Source organism: Muscardinus avellanarius (assembly GCF_963383645.1).
Source record: "Muscardinus avellanarius genome assembly, chromosome: 16".
NCBI classification, from domain to species: domain Eukaryota; kingdom Metazoa; phylum Chordata; class Mammalia; order Rodentia; family Gliridae; genus Muscardinus; species Muscardinus avellanarius.
The window spans coordinates 69,643,369-69,659,138 of NC_137802.1; the positions used below are offsets into that span (position 1 = coordinate 69,643,369).

The following is a 15,770-nucleotide window of genomic DNA, read 5'->3' on the forward strand; positions in this document are numbered from 1 at the left end:
GATGGAGACAGGGCCAGGGACGCCGGGCTCCTGCCACGGTCAAGATCACACCTGTGCTCTGCGCCAAAACTGCAGGACCAGCGCTCGAGCTGCCTTAACACCCCTTCGCGTCAGCGACACTCGTGGATTCTTCCCAGGAAAGCGCCTGCGACTTCTGTTTGAGGAGAGGGCCAGTGGTGGACTCTGGAGGCTGTGTTACTTATCCGCTAGCCCCACCTTCTTGCCTATCTTACACCTCTCCTTCCAGTCTTGGTGAGACGTCCTGGTGGGGAGGCACGGTGCACGTGAGCAGGATGCGTCTCTGCGTGGGCTTCCCTCCGCAGCCCCAGGGTCCAGGCGACCGTGAAAGCTAGTCGTCCACTGTGATGTTTCGGAACAGGTAGGCCATGGACTCCCCATTGTGGATTCTCCGAATTGCTTCTGAAAGAATCAAACTGATATCCACAGTCTTTATCTTGGGACACTGCAGCTTCTGGACCTCATGAGGGACAGTGTTCGTCACCACCACCTAGTCGTACAGCGACAGGAAACAAACAGTTACTGACGTGTGCCCTGAACAGGCTTCTCAGCAAAGCCGAGCTCACACGTAGCACCCGCAGTCCAAGTTCCAAACTATAAAAGTCTGTTCCAGAGTATAGCTTTGACAAACTCAGCCAACATACACAAAGGAAAGGTTACAGGGCTCAGAACATAAAGGCTTGAGTCCTAGAAAAGTGGAAGGAGGTGCGGAGAAATACAAGGGGCCGGCACCGTGTCCAAGTCTCCTGATAACAGGGATCAGGTCCAATGCACCACAGTGCCAATCGCATAAAGAACCGAAGCCACCCCTCGCACAGACATTCCTAAATACGCATCTCTCTAATAAGGCAGCCGCCCGCAAAAACGACTGTCTGCTTCATGGGAACTCCAGAGAGGTAAGCAGCCTAATACTGACTGAGTATTACCCACAGAAACTACAGGAGCCAACCCTGCCTCGGCTGAACGCTCGACGCGCGCCCGCACACCCGGCAGACCTCGTCCACGGAGGACTCCTCGATGAGGCGGGGGGCGTCGGCCGACAGGATGCCGTGAGTGGCCATGACGTAGATCTTGTAAGCGCCTCTCTCCTTCAGGATCTCCGCGGCGGCCACAAAACTCTCCACATCGTCAATGATGTCGTCCTGTGGGAGTTAAGGCTGAGGAGCCGCCCTCGACTCCAGCTGGACTCACGCCTGCTCTCTTCTCTGCACTTGACCACCTCTGAGGAACGCTGCCAGGCCCCCCTTTTTTTTTTTTGCGGGTCTGGGGATGGAACCCAGGGGCACTTGACCTCAGAGCCACACCCCCTGCCCTATTTTTATTCTTTCTTTATTTCTTTTTTATATTTTTGTGGTACTGGGGGTGGAACCCAGAGGCTTTCTACCTCCGGGCTATACTCCCAGACCTTTTTTTTAAAATATTTTTTTATTTGGAAACAGGGTCTCACTAAGTTGCTGAGAGCCTCACTAAGTAGCTGAGGCTGGACTGAACCTGCATGATCCTCCTGTCTCAGCCTCCCAAGCGCGAGGACAAGCGTGCACCACCACGTCTGGCTCTTATTCTTTATTTTGAAACAGGGCCTCACTAAGTAGCTGAAGCTGTCTGTGAACCGCGATCCTCCGGTTTCAGCCTCCTGAATGCTGGGATTACAAGTGTGCACCACCACGCCCAGCTTTGCCAGGACCTTTTTATTCTTTTTTTTTTTTTTTTAACGGGTCTGGGGGTGGAACCCAGGGGCATTCTATCTTCAAGCTATACCCCCTGCCCTATTTTTTTATTCTTTATTTTAAAACAAGGTTTCACTAAGTTGCAGAGGGCCTAAGTAGCTGAAGCTGGCCGCGAACCGTGATCCTTCTGTCTCAGCCTCCCAAGCGCTGGGATGACGGGTGTGTGGCACCAGGCCCAGCTTGGGCTGTACTCTAGTTCCTATTCATTTATATAAACATGCCTGCTACTTCCCTAAAGGAGTTTGGGTGAGAAAGGACAGAGGGACCCAGTGTAATCTGTCACTGTCCCTGGAAACACAACCCAAAGCAGATAGCCCCTGGCACACAGCCAGCAGGGCCACCCCCGCGCCCGAGGATGCCCGCGTGCCAACATACCACTATGATCGCGATGCGTCCTCCCACGTCGCCCACCACGGTTATTGGCGGCTTCTCTTTGGCCATCATCACTAGCAAAACAAAACAAATGACGGAACTCATCAGTCATGTGTCACTGGATAAACCTCACCACCTCATGTCCTGGAGGAATGGCAAAGCCAGAGGACAGATGATGGCACACGCAGGGCCCTCCAGGGAGCGGGGGCTCGGGGAGAGGGCAGCTGGAGCGGTGCTGGCCCACAGAGATGGGAGGCAGAAGGCCTCTAAGTTCAGTCCCCAGTACAACACATGGACGCACACGGGGACGCGCACACACACGCACGCATGCACACACACAGCTTGAAAGCCACAAAGATCAGGAGAAACCTGGCTCTAATCTGATGCAAAAAACATACCACAGTTTTTATGTTTAGTTTTCTAGAACCCTTCCTTTCTCCCTTAAACTACTATTGGTCTGAGCCAGGCCTAGTGATGCACGCTTGTAATCCTAGTACTTGGGAGGTTGAGACGGGAAGATCACAGGTTCAAAGCCAGCCTCAGCAACATAGCAAGGCTCTCAGCAATTTGGAGAGACCCTGTTTCCAAATAAGAAACAAAATCTGGCTGGGGGTGTAGCTCAGAGGCAGAATACTCCTGGATTCAATCCCCAGGATAATTTATTTATTATTAAGTAAATAAATAAATAAACCTGATGGTTTGAAATGAAAACCCAGAGCCGGACGTGGTGGCGCACGCTTGTAATCCCCGCGCTTGGGAGGTGGAGACGGGAGGATCGCGCAGGTTCGAAGCCAGCCGTGCTTAAGAGACCCTGTTTCCAAATAAAATATAAAAAAATAGGTCTGGGAGTGTAGCCCGGAGGTAGAAGAGTTCCATTCCCAGTACCACCAAAATAAGTAAAAATGAAATGAAAACCCAGCTATGAATGGACAGGCTAAAGAGAATGCCTTCTCCCCACGGGCGCATTTCTTGTGTGCATCAACGCACGAGTTGGTGACTCCTCAAAGAGTCAACGTTGCCATGGAGGCAGGGAAATGGTGAGCAGCTCACAGACAGAAAACGCACCGCTTCCCAACAGCTCACCCTGAGGAGACCCGTGAGATTCCAACTTCTCGCCGGGCGTGGTGGCGCACGCTTGTAATCCCAGCATTTGGGAGGCTGAGACAGGAGGACTGTGGTTTGCAGACAGCCTCAGCTACCTAATGAGGTCCTTTGCAACTCAGTGAGACCCTGTTTCAAAATAAAGAATAAAAAACAGGGCTGGGGGTGTAGCTCGGAGGAATATCCCTGGGTTTCATTCCCAATACTGAACAAAACAAAACAAACTCTAACTTCTCATAGTGTTCCTGCTGAAAGTCAAGGTGAATAACCGGCCCACTCATGTTACACGCTGCTCTTTCTCTCCACTCTGTCCAACAAACCCAGATTGTAAGAATAAAATGAGCTGTGCAAGACTGCTTTTGGACAGAAATTGCTGGCAAAATGACATGAGCTAACGTAAAAATATCTTCAAATCATCAGGTGATCGCCAATGTCTGGATGAGGGAAGCAGGAAACTCCATTACTGCATTTGCTGTGTGTGTGTGTGTGTGTGTGTGTGTGTGTGTGTGTGTGTGTGTGGTACTGGGGAGGGTCCAAGGGCAGTATGCCTCTGAGTGAGCTCCACCCGTACACCTATTTTATTCTGTTTTGAAACAGGGCCTCACTAAGTAGCTGAGGCTGGCCATAAACCCACAATCCTCCGGTCTCAGCCTCCCACTACTGGGATTACAAGTGGCGCCACTCGCTACATATTTTGCTTTTAAAATTAGCCTTTCCCACGGAAGATGTAGCTGCCTTTCCAACTGTCCTTAGATGACAAAAGGGTGGGAGGTGCCTCCACAGCGCAAGCGCACACACCTTCACTCTCCCAGCCGCAGCCAGCCGCAGCCAGCCACGCCCGCCCTGCTAAACAAGCGGCCCAGAGCTGGGAGGAATCGCTCATTCCTTTCCCATTTGCATCTCGGTCTGTTTCTAGTTCAAAAGAATGTCAAACTTCTTCAAAGACTGACATGAAAAAGAGAGAAGAGCCAGCAGCCATAATGGTACATGCTTTTAATCCCAGCACTTAAGAGGCTGAGACAGGAGAAGTGCAGTTTTGAAGACAGTCTCCGCAGTGTAAGGACGCGCTCAGCGATCTAGCAAGACCTTCTTTCAAAATAAAAAAAAAGGGCAGCCGGGCGTGGTGGCGCACACTTGTAATCCCAGCATTTGGGAGGCTGAGACCGGAGGATCGCGGTTCGCGGACAGCGTCAGCTACTTAGTGAGGCCCTCTGCAACTCAGTGAGACCCGGTTTCAAAATAAAGAATAAAAAATAGGGCAGGGGCTGTAGTTCGGAGGTTGAATGCCCCTGGGTTCCATCCCCAGACCTGCAAAAAAATAAATAAATAAATAAATAAATTTAAAAAGGGCTGGGGGTGTAGCTTAGAGGTAGAATGACTTTGGGTTCAATACCTAGTAACACACACACACACACACACACACACACACACACACGCGCGCGCGAGAGAGAGCAAGAGCGGAGGAGGGGGAGGGAGGGGGAGGAGGGGGAGGGAGGGGGAGGAGGGGGAGGAGGAGGAGGAGGGCGGCGGCAATGACAGTCAGTCCATCGGTAGAAGGGAAGCTAAACTGACTTACAAGCAGCACACAATTCAACATTTATGTTTTCATTAGCCTAGAGGAACTAATGGCCACTTTCACTTTAGTGGTAAAATTAACAACCCAGGAAAATCAAGTCAGAAAAGGCGACTTCCGCTCATTGTCTCTGAGCCAAACTTAATTTTCACCACTGTGGCAAATAACGTGCAGACGTGCTTAGCAGAGGCAGTGACGTGTGACATGCGACTCTGCCTCATACAATGGAAAAGCCTGGCTCCCACGCCTCCACCCACACAGCTGCACTGTGAATCAAGGGCTCCGAAACGAGGCTTCTCACCTCGGCGATGTCACCAGGTCCCGCCATCCTGGCCTGGACCACAAGCTGCTAAGGCCCTGCCGCCCCGGGCTGTGACACCCTGAAGTGGCTCCCACGCTGCCACATATCCTCTGGGGACGAGAGCCGCCTGCTGGCAGCCACTGCGCTAGAGCATGAGTTTGAGGAAGCGACAGCGCCTCTTCCTAAGAACTGCAGGCACCGAGAGGGAGCGGCGCTTCCCTGGTCTTGCCGTAACACTGCAGTATCTTTACGTTGTGTGTGTGTGTGTGTGTGTGTGTGTGTGTGTGTGTGTGTGTGTGTGTGTGTGTGTCTGGTAATCAAAGCCAGAGGAATTCTACCTCCAAGCCATGCCCCCCCAACCCTTTTCTTTGTTTTGAAACAGTCTTGTTAGGCTGCTGAGAGATCTCCTGTCTTAAGTCAGACAATCTGCCCCTCTCCGTACTGGGGATCGAACCCAGGGGCATTCTACCTCCAAGATACATCCCCAACCCATTATATCTTTTATTATGAAACAGGGTCTCACTGAGTTGCTGAGGGTCTTTAACCTGTGATGCTCCTGCCTCAACCTCCCAAGTGCTACATACAATTACTTAGTAAGTGAACCACTTGAACATACTGTGTAAGTGTACACAAGCACAGAGCAGACTGAACGTACAATTACCCACGCCAAGAAGATGCTTTAAGCTGGACACAGTAGTGGATACGTGATCTCAGCTATTGGGGAGGCTGAGGCACAAGAGTGAGTTCAAGGCCAGCTTCAGCAACTTTGTGAAACCCTCTCTCAAAATACAAAGGGCTGGGAACCAGGGCGTGGTGGCGCACCCTTGTAATCCCAGAATTTGAGAGGTTAAGACAGGAGGATCACAGGTTCTCAGCCAGCCTCAGCTACTTAGTGAGGCCCTCTGGAACTCAGTGAGACCTTGTTCCAAAATAAAGAATAAAAATTAGGGCCAGGGGTATAGCTTGGAGGTCAAATGCCCCTGGATTCCATCCTCAGACCCGCCAAAACATAAAAATAAAAAATTACTCTCTCTAGGTGCAGGCAGCGGCGGGTCGTGCAGCACCTGGAAGAGCTGCTGAAACAGCTGGATGACCTGAAGGTGGCGCTTTCTCAGCTGCACGTCGCCAAAGTGACAGACTGCGGCGTCCAAGCTCTCCAAGATCCGAGGTGTCTGCAGATCGATTGCCTGTGTTCTCACCATCATTAACCAGACTCAGAAAGAAAACCTCAGGAAATTCCATAAGGTCAAGAAGTACAAGCCCCTGGACCTGCGGCCCAAGAAGACGCGAGCCAGGCGCCCAAGGCTCAGCAACAAGCACGAGGAGAGCCTGAAGACCGGAAGCAGCAGCAGAGGCCGGCTGTACCCCACGCGCAAGTCCGCAGCCAAGGCCTGAGCGTCGACGATAAAACACAAGACTGGGGGAAAAATTAAAACCCCACCATTCTCCCCCAAAGGAGTCAGGGCTCCTTGGAAAGTGGCCGTTTCCAGAGCTCAGAAATTGCCAGAACATGGAATGTCCAGTTATACCATAAAATGATGAGACATGTAAAAAAGACACAGGACACAGCTTGAAGGCTCTCTGCGGCCATGTCTGCACGTCTGAGATAATCTGAGTCTTAAACAACAGTGGGTTATTATTATTTTTTTGCAGGTCTGGGGATGGAACCCAGGGGCATTCGACCTCCGAGCTACACCCTTTCCCTATTTTTTACTCTTTATTTTGAAACCGGGTCTCACTGAGTTGCAGAGGGCCTCACTAAGTAGCTGAGGCTGTCCGTGAACCACGATCCTCGGGTCTCAGCCTCCCGAGTGCTGGGATGACAAGCGTGCGCCACCACACCCGGCTTAACAACAGTGGGTCATAACCCACTGAGAAGAGGGGTTTCTAGGAACCCACACAAATCTGTGCAAATGAGCAGGGACAAAAGGGAAGCTTACGCTAGACTGTCAGAAAATCCATGTAGACGGGATGATCCTCCGAAGCCGCACACTGGCTACACCTGCCGTCCCAGCTACTCGGGAAACGGGAGAATCAACTGAGCCCCAGAGTTCAAAGCCAGCTCGGATAACACAGGGAAATCCTGTTTCTGGGTCAGAGTGGGACAATTTGTGAATAAATATACTAAAAATTGACTTAGGTAAGAATTATCAATGGAAGCCGGGCGTGGCGGCGCACGCTTATAAACCCAGCATTTGGGAGGCTGAGACAGAAAAAATGCTGTCCCAAGGCCAGCCTTAGCTACTTAGTGAGGCCCTTTGCAACTCACTGAGACCCTGTTTCAAAATAAAGAATAAAAAATAGGGTTGGTGGGTGTAGTTTAGAGGTAGAATGCCACTGGGTTCCATTCCCAGTACCGCAAAAAAAGAAAGAAAAAAAAAAAAGGTATCATCAATGGATGCTAAGTTTGGTGAAAAACAGGAACTAGGTATTTACAGACTCTTAAACATGACACTCTGCCTGGCATAGTGACACGTACTTGTAATTCCAGTACTTGGAAGGCTGAGCCAGGAGGATCACAGGTTTGAGACCAGTCTCAGCAAGTAGTGAGATTCACATCAACCCAGTGAGAATCTCTTTTAAAATAAAAATAGAGAGCCAGGCGTGGTGGTGCACGCTTGTAATTCCCGTGCTTGGGAGGCTGAGACAGGAGGATCGTACAGGTTCGAAGCCAGCCTCAGCTATTTAGTGAGGCTCTCAGCAACTTAGTGAGACCCTGTTTCCAAATAAAATACAAAAAAGGTCTGGGAGTATAGCCAGGAGGTAGAAAGCCTCTGGGTTCCACCCCCAGTACCACCAAAAAAATAAAATAAAATAAATAATAAATAAAAAATAAAAATAGAGACGCGGGCGTGGTGGCGCACGCTTGTAATCCCAGCATTCAGGAGGCTGACACAAGGAGGATCACAGTTCGCAGACAGCCTCAGCTACTTAGTGAGGCCCATTGCAACTCAGTGAGACCCCGTTTCAAAATAAATAAAAAATAGGGCAGGGAGTATAGCTTAGAGGTTGAAAGTCCCTGGGTCCCATCCCCAGGCCCACAAAAAAGACTAATAATAATAAAATAAAAATAGAATAGGGCTGGTGGATAGCTCAGAGCACCAAAAAACATGGAAAGATGCTCAAAAACAGGAAACAAAGCCACTCTCCAAAGGAAAACCTGCCCGAGACCGCCTTGAGCCACGTGACCCAGATCAGTGCTTCACGGAACATTCCTGCAAAAAAACGCATCACCTGGACCTAAACACGTGCACACGAACAAGGCTCGATTAAGGGGGAACCTACAGAACCACGGCCTGTCCTGACAGCGTCAGGAGACAGAGCGGAGGAGCTGCTCCAGACTAAGAGAGACTACAGGGAAGGGACAGGATGCATCGCTGGCTCAGCCGCGTCCAAGGCAAAGGGCTCCCCTGTGGTCCTCAAGGACACAGGTCCAACACAATGCCCACGGATTAGGTAATAGTACTGTAACGATAGTGGTTTCCTGAGTGAGAATCATGTGGTTATGTAAGAGCCTTTAGTGTTTCAGAAAATACACACTAAAGTATTTAAAGATAAAGGGGCACTGTATCTGCAACTCTTAAAAACAGTATGTAAACAAACGTTAACCGTGGGCTATACTGTTCATGCACTTCTTCTCTAAGTCTGAAGTTAGTTCAAAAGATAAGGCTACCCAGTATTCGGGAGGCCGAGACAGGAAAATCACGGGTTCAAAGCCAGAGTCAGCAACTTAGACCCTGTTTCCAATAAAAAATAAAAATAAACTAGGGCTGAGGGTGTAGCCCAGAAGTAGAATGTCCCTGGGCAGCACTAAAGCAAAGGACAAATAAACACATAAGGCGAGCAAAGCAGCAAATGAGTATGGATTCTGCAGCCAGCTGCCTCAGCCCCACCGCAGGCCTGGCCCCAGAGGCTCCGGCTGTGTGAATGCTCCCTGGTCTGCAGGACGAGGGGGAAGAAAAGCCCCTGCTCAGACAGCTGGGGACCGCTAGTGTGCTTAGAACAGCTCTTGGCAGGCAACGACAGCTCAAGAGACACTATCATTGGGCCACTGTTTTCATAGCTAAAGATTGAAAACCTACACGTTCGTCAACACGGGACTGATTAAAGAGACTGGTATATCCATAATCGAAAATACTATGAAACTAAAAAAAAAAAAGAGCCAGGTGTGGTGGGCACGCTTGGAATCCCAGGACTTAGGAGGCTGAGAGGAGGATCGCAGGTTCACAGCCAGCCTCAGCTACTTGGTGAGGAGGCCCTCCGCAACTCAGTGAGACCCTGTTTCAAAATAAAGAGAAAGAAAAAGGACTGGGGTGTAGCTTGGAGGTAGGAGGCCCCTGGGTTCAATCCTCAGCACTGAGAGAAAACAAAACTGTAAGAACGACTGAGAACTCTCTGTACACTGACAGGCAAGGAGTTACCGAATGGTAAAAGCAAGAAGCAAAACAATGTGCGTGACACCGGCAAGTGTGTGGGAGGAGAGGAAGAGATACACACCGCCTATAATACGCCCGAAGCTTCTGTGTGGTCACCAGAGCCAACTGCACGGAGACGCTGAGCGGCTGGGGAGGCCAAGCTTAGCTGGGGGGCCTTGCACGCAAAAGAATTTACAGATGTTGAGTTATAAACATGCAAATGAGCCAGAGCAGTGAGGTATACCTGTAAGGCCAGGACCTGGAGACTGAGACAGAAGAATTGCCGGTTGGAGGCCAGTGTAGTCACTTAGCAAAACTCTATTTCAAAATAAAGAGTGAAAAAGGCTGGGGGTGTAGCTCAGAGGGAGAACAGTCTTGGGTTCAATCCTCACAGGGGAAAAAAAAGGCTTCCTTCCTCTAAAACCTGCAGACTTAACTTCCATCATAGAATGCTTGCTAGGGCCACTCAAGGCCCACAGAAATAGCGTCCACACTCTTGGACTGATGAAAGCCCGCGAGTTGGGAATCAGGCCAAAGGACTACATTACTAAAATAAGTGCTGACAATTACTCAATGGCCAAAGCCTGGTATCTGATCAATGGCCTCTACTGCCCTTTTCTTTCTTTCTTTCTTTCTTTCTTTCTTTCTTTCTTTCTTTCTTCCTTCCTTCCTTCCTTCCTTCCTTCCTTCCTTCCTTCCTTTTTGTATTACTGGGGATGGAACCCAGGGGCCTTCTACCTCCCGGCCATACCCCACGACCTGTTTTCTTTGGAAACAGAGTCTTGCTAAGATGCTGAGAGCCTAAGTTGCTGAGGCTGGCCACGAAACTGCAATCCTTCTGTCTCAGTCTCCCAAGTATTGGGATTACGGGCATGCGCTATCATGCCCAGCTTGCTATAATCCGTCTTATAAAAAATAAAAGCTTTAAGCCGGGCATGGTGGCCCACGCTTGTAATCCCAGCATTTGGGAGACTGAGATTGAAGGACTGGGGTTCGCAGACAGCCTCAGCTACTTAGTGAGGCATACGCAATTTAGTGAGAGCCTATTTCAAAAATAAAGAATAAAAGCCGGGCGTGGTGGCGCATGCTTGTAATCCCAGCATTTGGGAGGCTGAGACCGGAGGATCGCGGTTCGCAGACAGCCTCAGCTACCTAGTGAGGCCCTCTGCAACTCAGTGAGACCCGGTTTCAAAATAAAGAATAAAAAATAGGGCAGGGGATGTAGCTTGGAGGTCGAATGCCCCTGGGTTCCATCCCCAGACCCGCAAAAATACATACATACATACATACATACATACATACATACATGCAAGCTTCAGCTTTCATTCGCCACACACCCAAGTTGGTTTCCTGAAGCTAAAATTGTTTAACATCCTCTGAGTCCTACGTGCTCCTCAGATTAGCTGACACTGCTTGTACAAGGCATAACCTCTTTTTACAAAAGGGGAAACCAAGGCACCGCCACTCACTCAGCCACTTAAACACAGCAAGACAGCGAACATAAGTGCTAGTCCTAGGCATTCACACTACTTGGAACCCTCCCATGTGCGAGTCAGAGAAGAGCACAGAGCTACTCTTACACGGCAGTTCCAGCCCCGGGTGCACAGTAGCATTTTTGACCATCGGGGGAGAATGGCGCCCGTCGTCCATGTCCAGCTCCGTACACTGAGCTTCTCCGTGGATTACAGCCAAACCCAGACGCAGCCTCTCAGCATAAGACTGGGCCCTAGGAGCAAGACAACGAAACAATGACACGGACGCATCACTGCATCCCAGCACCGCGCCATCACAGCAGGAAGACATCATTCAACCTTTGGCGACAAAATTCCTTTTACTTATCAGGCCAGAATGTAAATGCCCCCAGGGCACATGAGCTGGGTTCTGGGCTAGCCGCTGCTTCTGGATCGTTTTGGTTCTATCCTATGTCCACTCTTAATCTTTCCTTCCTTTCTGGTTTATCCTTTGTCCATTTTTCATTTTTTCTTTTTGGTGGGGCTGGCGATTGAACCCAGGGGTGTATTCTACCTTCGTGCTACACCCCCAGCCCCTTTCATTTTGTTTAGAAACAGGGTCTCACTGGGTCTCTGAGTCTCACTGTGCTGCTGAGGCTAGCCTCGAACCTGCGATCCTCCGATCTCCGCCTTCAAGTACTGGAATTACCGCTGTGTGCCAGGGCACTTGGCTGTACGACCCCCCACCCCCACCCCGGTACTGGGGGTGGAACCCAGAGGGTTCTCAGACACCCCCAGTCATTTTTTTTTATTCTTTATTTTAAAACAGGGTCTCACTGAGTTGCAAAGGGCCTCACTAAGTAGCTGAGGCAGTCCGCGAACCTCGATCCTCCTGTCTCAGCCTCCCTAATGCTGGGATTACAAGCCTACACCACCACGCCCGGCTTCCACATTTTTTTTTTTATCCTTCCTTCCTTACCAATATTCTAAGTCATCTCCAGAAGAACAAACAGTTCAAAAGGCATCTGAAAAGCACTGCCTGAACAGCACTTCCAGCCCCACTGCCCTCCTTTCCCTGAGGACAAATGTTGTTTACTCCCAGAGGAGACCATGGAACACAGGGAAAGCGAGAGCCCGGGGGCTTTTACTGGCCCATGTTATGACAGCCCAGGATTCTAAAGCACAGGGCCTTACTATGTTGCCCAGGCTGTGCTTAGACTCCTAGAATCAAAGGATCCTCTCACCTTAGCCTCCCGAGTGCTGAGACTACAGCCACATGCTGCCATGCCCAAGTCCAAAGGGAGAGAACTCAGTAGCGTTCTACCTCCGAGCTACAGCCCCTGCCCGGCCCCCTCCCTCTTTTGTTTTGTTTTAAAACAGGGTCTTACCAGGTTGCTGGGAGTCTTGCTAATTTGCTGAGGATGGTCCTGAACCTGCGATCCTCCTGACAGCCTCCCAAGTACTGACTGGGATTACAGGCGTGTGCCACCACGCCTGGCTCCAAAGGCTGAGACAGGAGGATCACAGGTTGGCAGCCAGCCTCAGCAACTTCGTGAGACACTGTTTCAAAATAAAAAATAAAATAGGGCTGAGGGTGTAGCTTGGAGGTAAGATGCCCCTGGGTTTCAACCCTGGTACCACAAAAATAAATAAATAAATAAATAAATAAATAAATAAACAAACAAACAAATAAATAAATATCTGGCTTATTTACCTTTTGGCAGCATCTGGAGACTTGGCTACAATGACTGCATTTCTGTAATTTGGAATCTAGATTTGAAGGAAAAATAAAAAATTCTAAAATGTTATCAAAATAATCCCAGGGTGCTGGCATTATACATTTTTCTCTTATAACAACGGTCCAAACTAGCAATCAGATATGCTAGAATTTCATTCACACATAATTTTTCATCATTTATCAACTTCACTGCAAAAGTACTGCTACATCAAAAAGCTAAAAATAATTCTTAAAGCCTTCTTTCCAGAAAACATAAGCAAAATGCTAAAGATACTTAGAAAGAAATCCATTTCTTTTTTTTGTGTGTGTGATACTGGGGTTCCTGGAAGCCCTTCTACCTCTGGGCTACGCTCCCAGACCTATTTTTATACTTTTTTATTTGGAAACAGGGTCTCTTAAGTCAGCGCGCTTGGCTGGCTTCGAACTTGCGCGATCCTCCTGTCTCCGCCTCCCAAGCGCAGGGATTACAAGCGTGCGCCACCACGCCCGGCCAGAAAGAAATCCATCTCTAAAGCCTCTTAAAAATGTGATCCTCCAAGACTGAATGCTGAGTCGGCCTGGCTGCTGCAGGCATCAAGACTGGGGAGATCTGTGCGGTGCCTTTCCACACTGGCGTCTGGCACCAGAGGAAAACCACCTAGGGTCTAGAGGCCGGGGGTGTCTGCCGGGCTCCTCACTTCTTCCTGGATATACTGGAGCAGGAAGGGCGAGGCTCTGAGGTTGTCCACGGGAAAGCTGAAAAAGCCCTGGATTTCCTTCTGGTGGAGATCCATGGTTATGATGTGGGTTAGACCTGAAATTTTAAAACAGAACATCACAAAGTTCTCCTACAAGTTAGTGGCTACAGTGGACCGCAACTAGACGCCCAACTCCTGTTTCCCACCAGAAGACTCAAGACGCAATCCTGTGGACCGTCACCACGGTCACAGGCTTTACTGTTAACTTCATACAACTTAGTGGAGAGTGCCAGGGAGCTGCGACCTTGCCCGGGGACCGAGAGCTAAAGCCGAGCGTGCACCCTCTCCTCTCTCTCCTCTCCCTCCTCTCCTCTCTCTCCTCTCCCTCCTCTCCTCTCCTCCCCTCCCCTCTCTCTCCTCTCCTCTCCTCTCCTCCTCCTCTCCTCTCCTCTCTCTCCTCCCTCTCCTCTCCTCCCTCTCCTCTCTCTCCTCTCCTCTCCTCTCCTCCTCCTCCTCTCCTCTCCTCCCTCTCCTCTCTCTCCTCTCCTCCTCCTCCTCTCCTCTCCTCTCCTCTCTCTCCTCCCTCTCCTCTCCTCCTCCTCCTCCTCTCCTCTCCTCCTCCTCCTCCTCTCCTCTCTCTCCTCTCCTCTCCTCCCTCTCCTCTCCTCTCTCCTCCCTCTCCTCTCCTCCTCCTCCTCTCCTCCCTCTCCTCTCCTCCTCCTCCTCCTCCTCCTCTCCTCTCTCTCCTCTCCTCCTCCTCCTCCTCTCCTCTCTCTCCTCTCCTCTCTCTCCTCCCTCTCCTCTCCTCTCCTCTCCTCTCCTCTCTCTCCTCTCCTCTCCTCCCTCTCCTCTCCTTCTCCTCCTCTCCTCTCCTCTCCTTCTCCTCCTCTCCTCTCCTCTCTCTCCTCTCCTCCTCCTCCTCTCCTCTCCTCTCCTCTCCTCCCTCTCCTCTCTCTCCTCTCCTCTCCTCTCCTCATTAGCTAGGTCCTGAAAAGCGAGACAGGATGTATGAACATGGAATGAATAAATACTAGAGCAATAATAGGCGTGAACGAGAAAGGCCTTTACTAGAGAATGCAGGAAGAAATGCTCAAGAACTGGGCGCCGCAGAAGAGAACAAGAAAGCCGAAAGCAAAGTAAGTGATGTGTAGAAAAGAAATTCATACGACACAGGATAAGATGCTGAGGTCTGGGATCATTCCTATACGTGATCAATGAATAGTTTAAGAAGTAGTCTCTTGAGACAGGAGGATCGCAAGTTCGCAGCCAGCCTCAGTGAGGCCCTCCGCAACTCACGGAGACCGTGTTTCAAAATAAAGAATAAGAAATAGGGCTGGGGGTGTAGCTTGAAGGTAGAATGCCCCTGGCTTCCATCCCCAGTACTGGAAAAATAGAAAAAGAATTTTTATAGAAGCTGGGCATGGCATACATGCCTATAGTCCTAATACTTGGGAGGCTGAAACAGAAGGATTGCTGGTTTGAGTTCAGCCTCAGCAACTTAGCCAGACCCTCAGCAAATAAGCAAGATCCTATTTCAAAATAAAAATAAAAAAGGGATGAGGGCCTAGCTTGGCCATCGAATGTTCCTAGGTTTAATCCCTAGTACAAACAAAAAGGTATTTTTATAGAAAAACAATAAAAACATACTCTTATAATCAATAGTGCTAAACAGAAAAGAGTACATATATAAATACACCATAAATGGTCAAAGGTCTCCATATAAAACTTCCAGAGCAAAATACCAGTATTATATACTTTTTTTTTTTCAGTATTGGGGCTAAAACCCAAGGCTTTGGACAAGTTAGGCAAGTGTTTTACCACTGAACCACATCTCTAGCCCTTTTTAAAAATGATTCTATTTTGAAACAAGGTCTTGCCCAAGCTGGCCTCAGACTTACAACTCTCTTCCTCAGTTTCCCAAGCAGCTAGGATTGTGGGTGTGTGACGCGTGCCCAGAGAGGAAACACTGTTTTTAATAAAAGTCAGACAAATAAAAACTCAATAACGTAAGACATTATTATATTTGATTTACAGGCCAGAAAGTATGCCACCGTTAAGTAAAGAGAATGAAAGCAATGGAAACGCGCTGCTGTGAAGAAAGGCACCGGGGCCAGGGAGAAGGGGGAGCACTGGAACTCGAGAAGTGAGAGAAGGAAATGCAGGCTCAGTGCTAAGAACGCAGACGACGTAGCTGACTAGGCCCACACAGAAACCTGGACCGCGAGTCTCAAGACCACTTAAGACGCCAGACCTGCCAGCTACGACGGCAAGCAAGAAAGACGAAGAGGGACCGAGCGCAACAGTCCACGCCCAGAGCGCGAGGAATGTCCTGGAGGGAGACGAGCCGCGGGAGGATGAATGCCTGCGCGCGCAGTCCTGGCCAGGTACGGACAGCCA

At 49.8% G+C, this 15,770-nt stretch overlaps 1 protein-coding gene across 3 annotated transcripts in view; it reads right to left on the bottom strand.

The window, feature by feature from the left end:
* Positions 1-349: 349 nt before the first annotated feature.
* PRPSAP1 (phosphoribosyl pyrophosphate synthetase associated protein 1) overlaps positions 350-15,770 on the bottom strand; it is a gene marked incomplete at both ends in the record, with an annotated part of 28,636 nt that continues 13,215 nt past the window's right edge. For 2 of the 3 annotated variants that reach the window (XM_080712853.1, XM_080712852.1), the window contains 6 exons: positions 350-508; positions 1,014-1,160; positions 2,121-2,191; positions 11,088-11,233; positions 12,673-12,728; positions 13,374-13,489. In XM_080712853.1, coding sequence (XP_080568979.1) covers positions 350-508; positions 1,014-1,160; positions 2,121-2,191; positions 11,088-11,233; positions 12,673-12,728; positions 13,374-13,489 — 695 coding nt within the window. The remainder of the gene's footprint in view (positions 509-1,013; positions 1,161-2,120; positions 2,192-11,087; positions 11,234-12,672; positions 12,729-13,373; positions 13,490-15,770) is intronic. The other variant, XM_080712854.1, reaches the window with a different exon arrangement.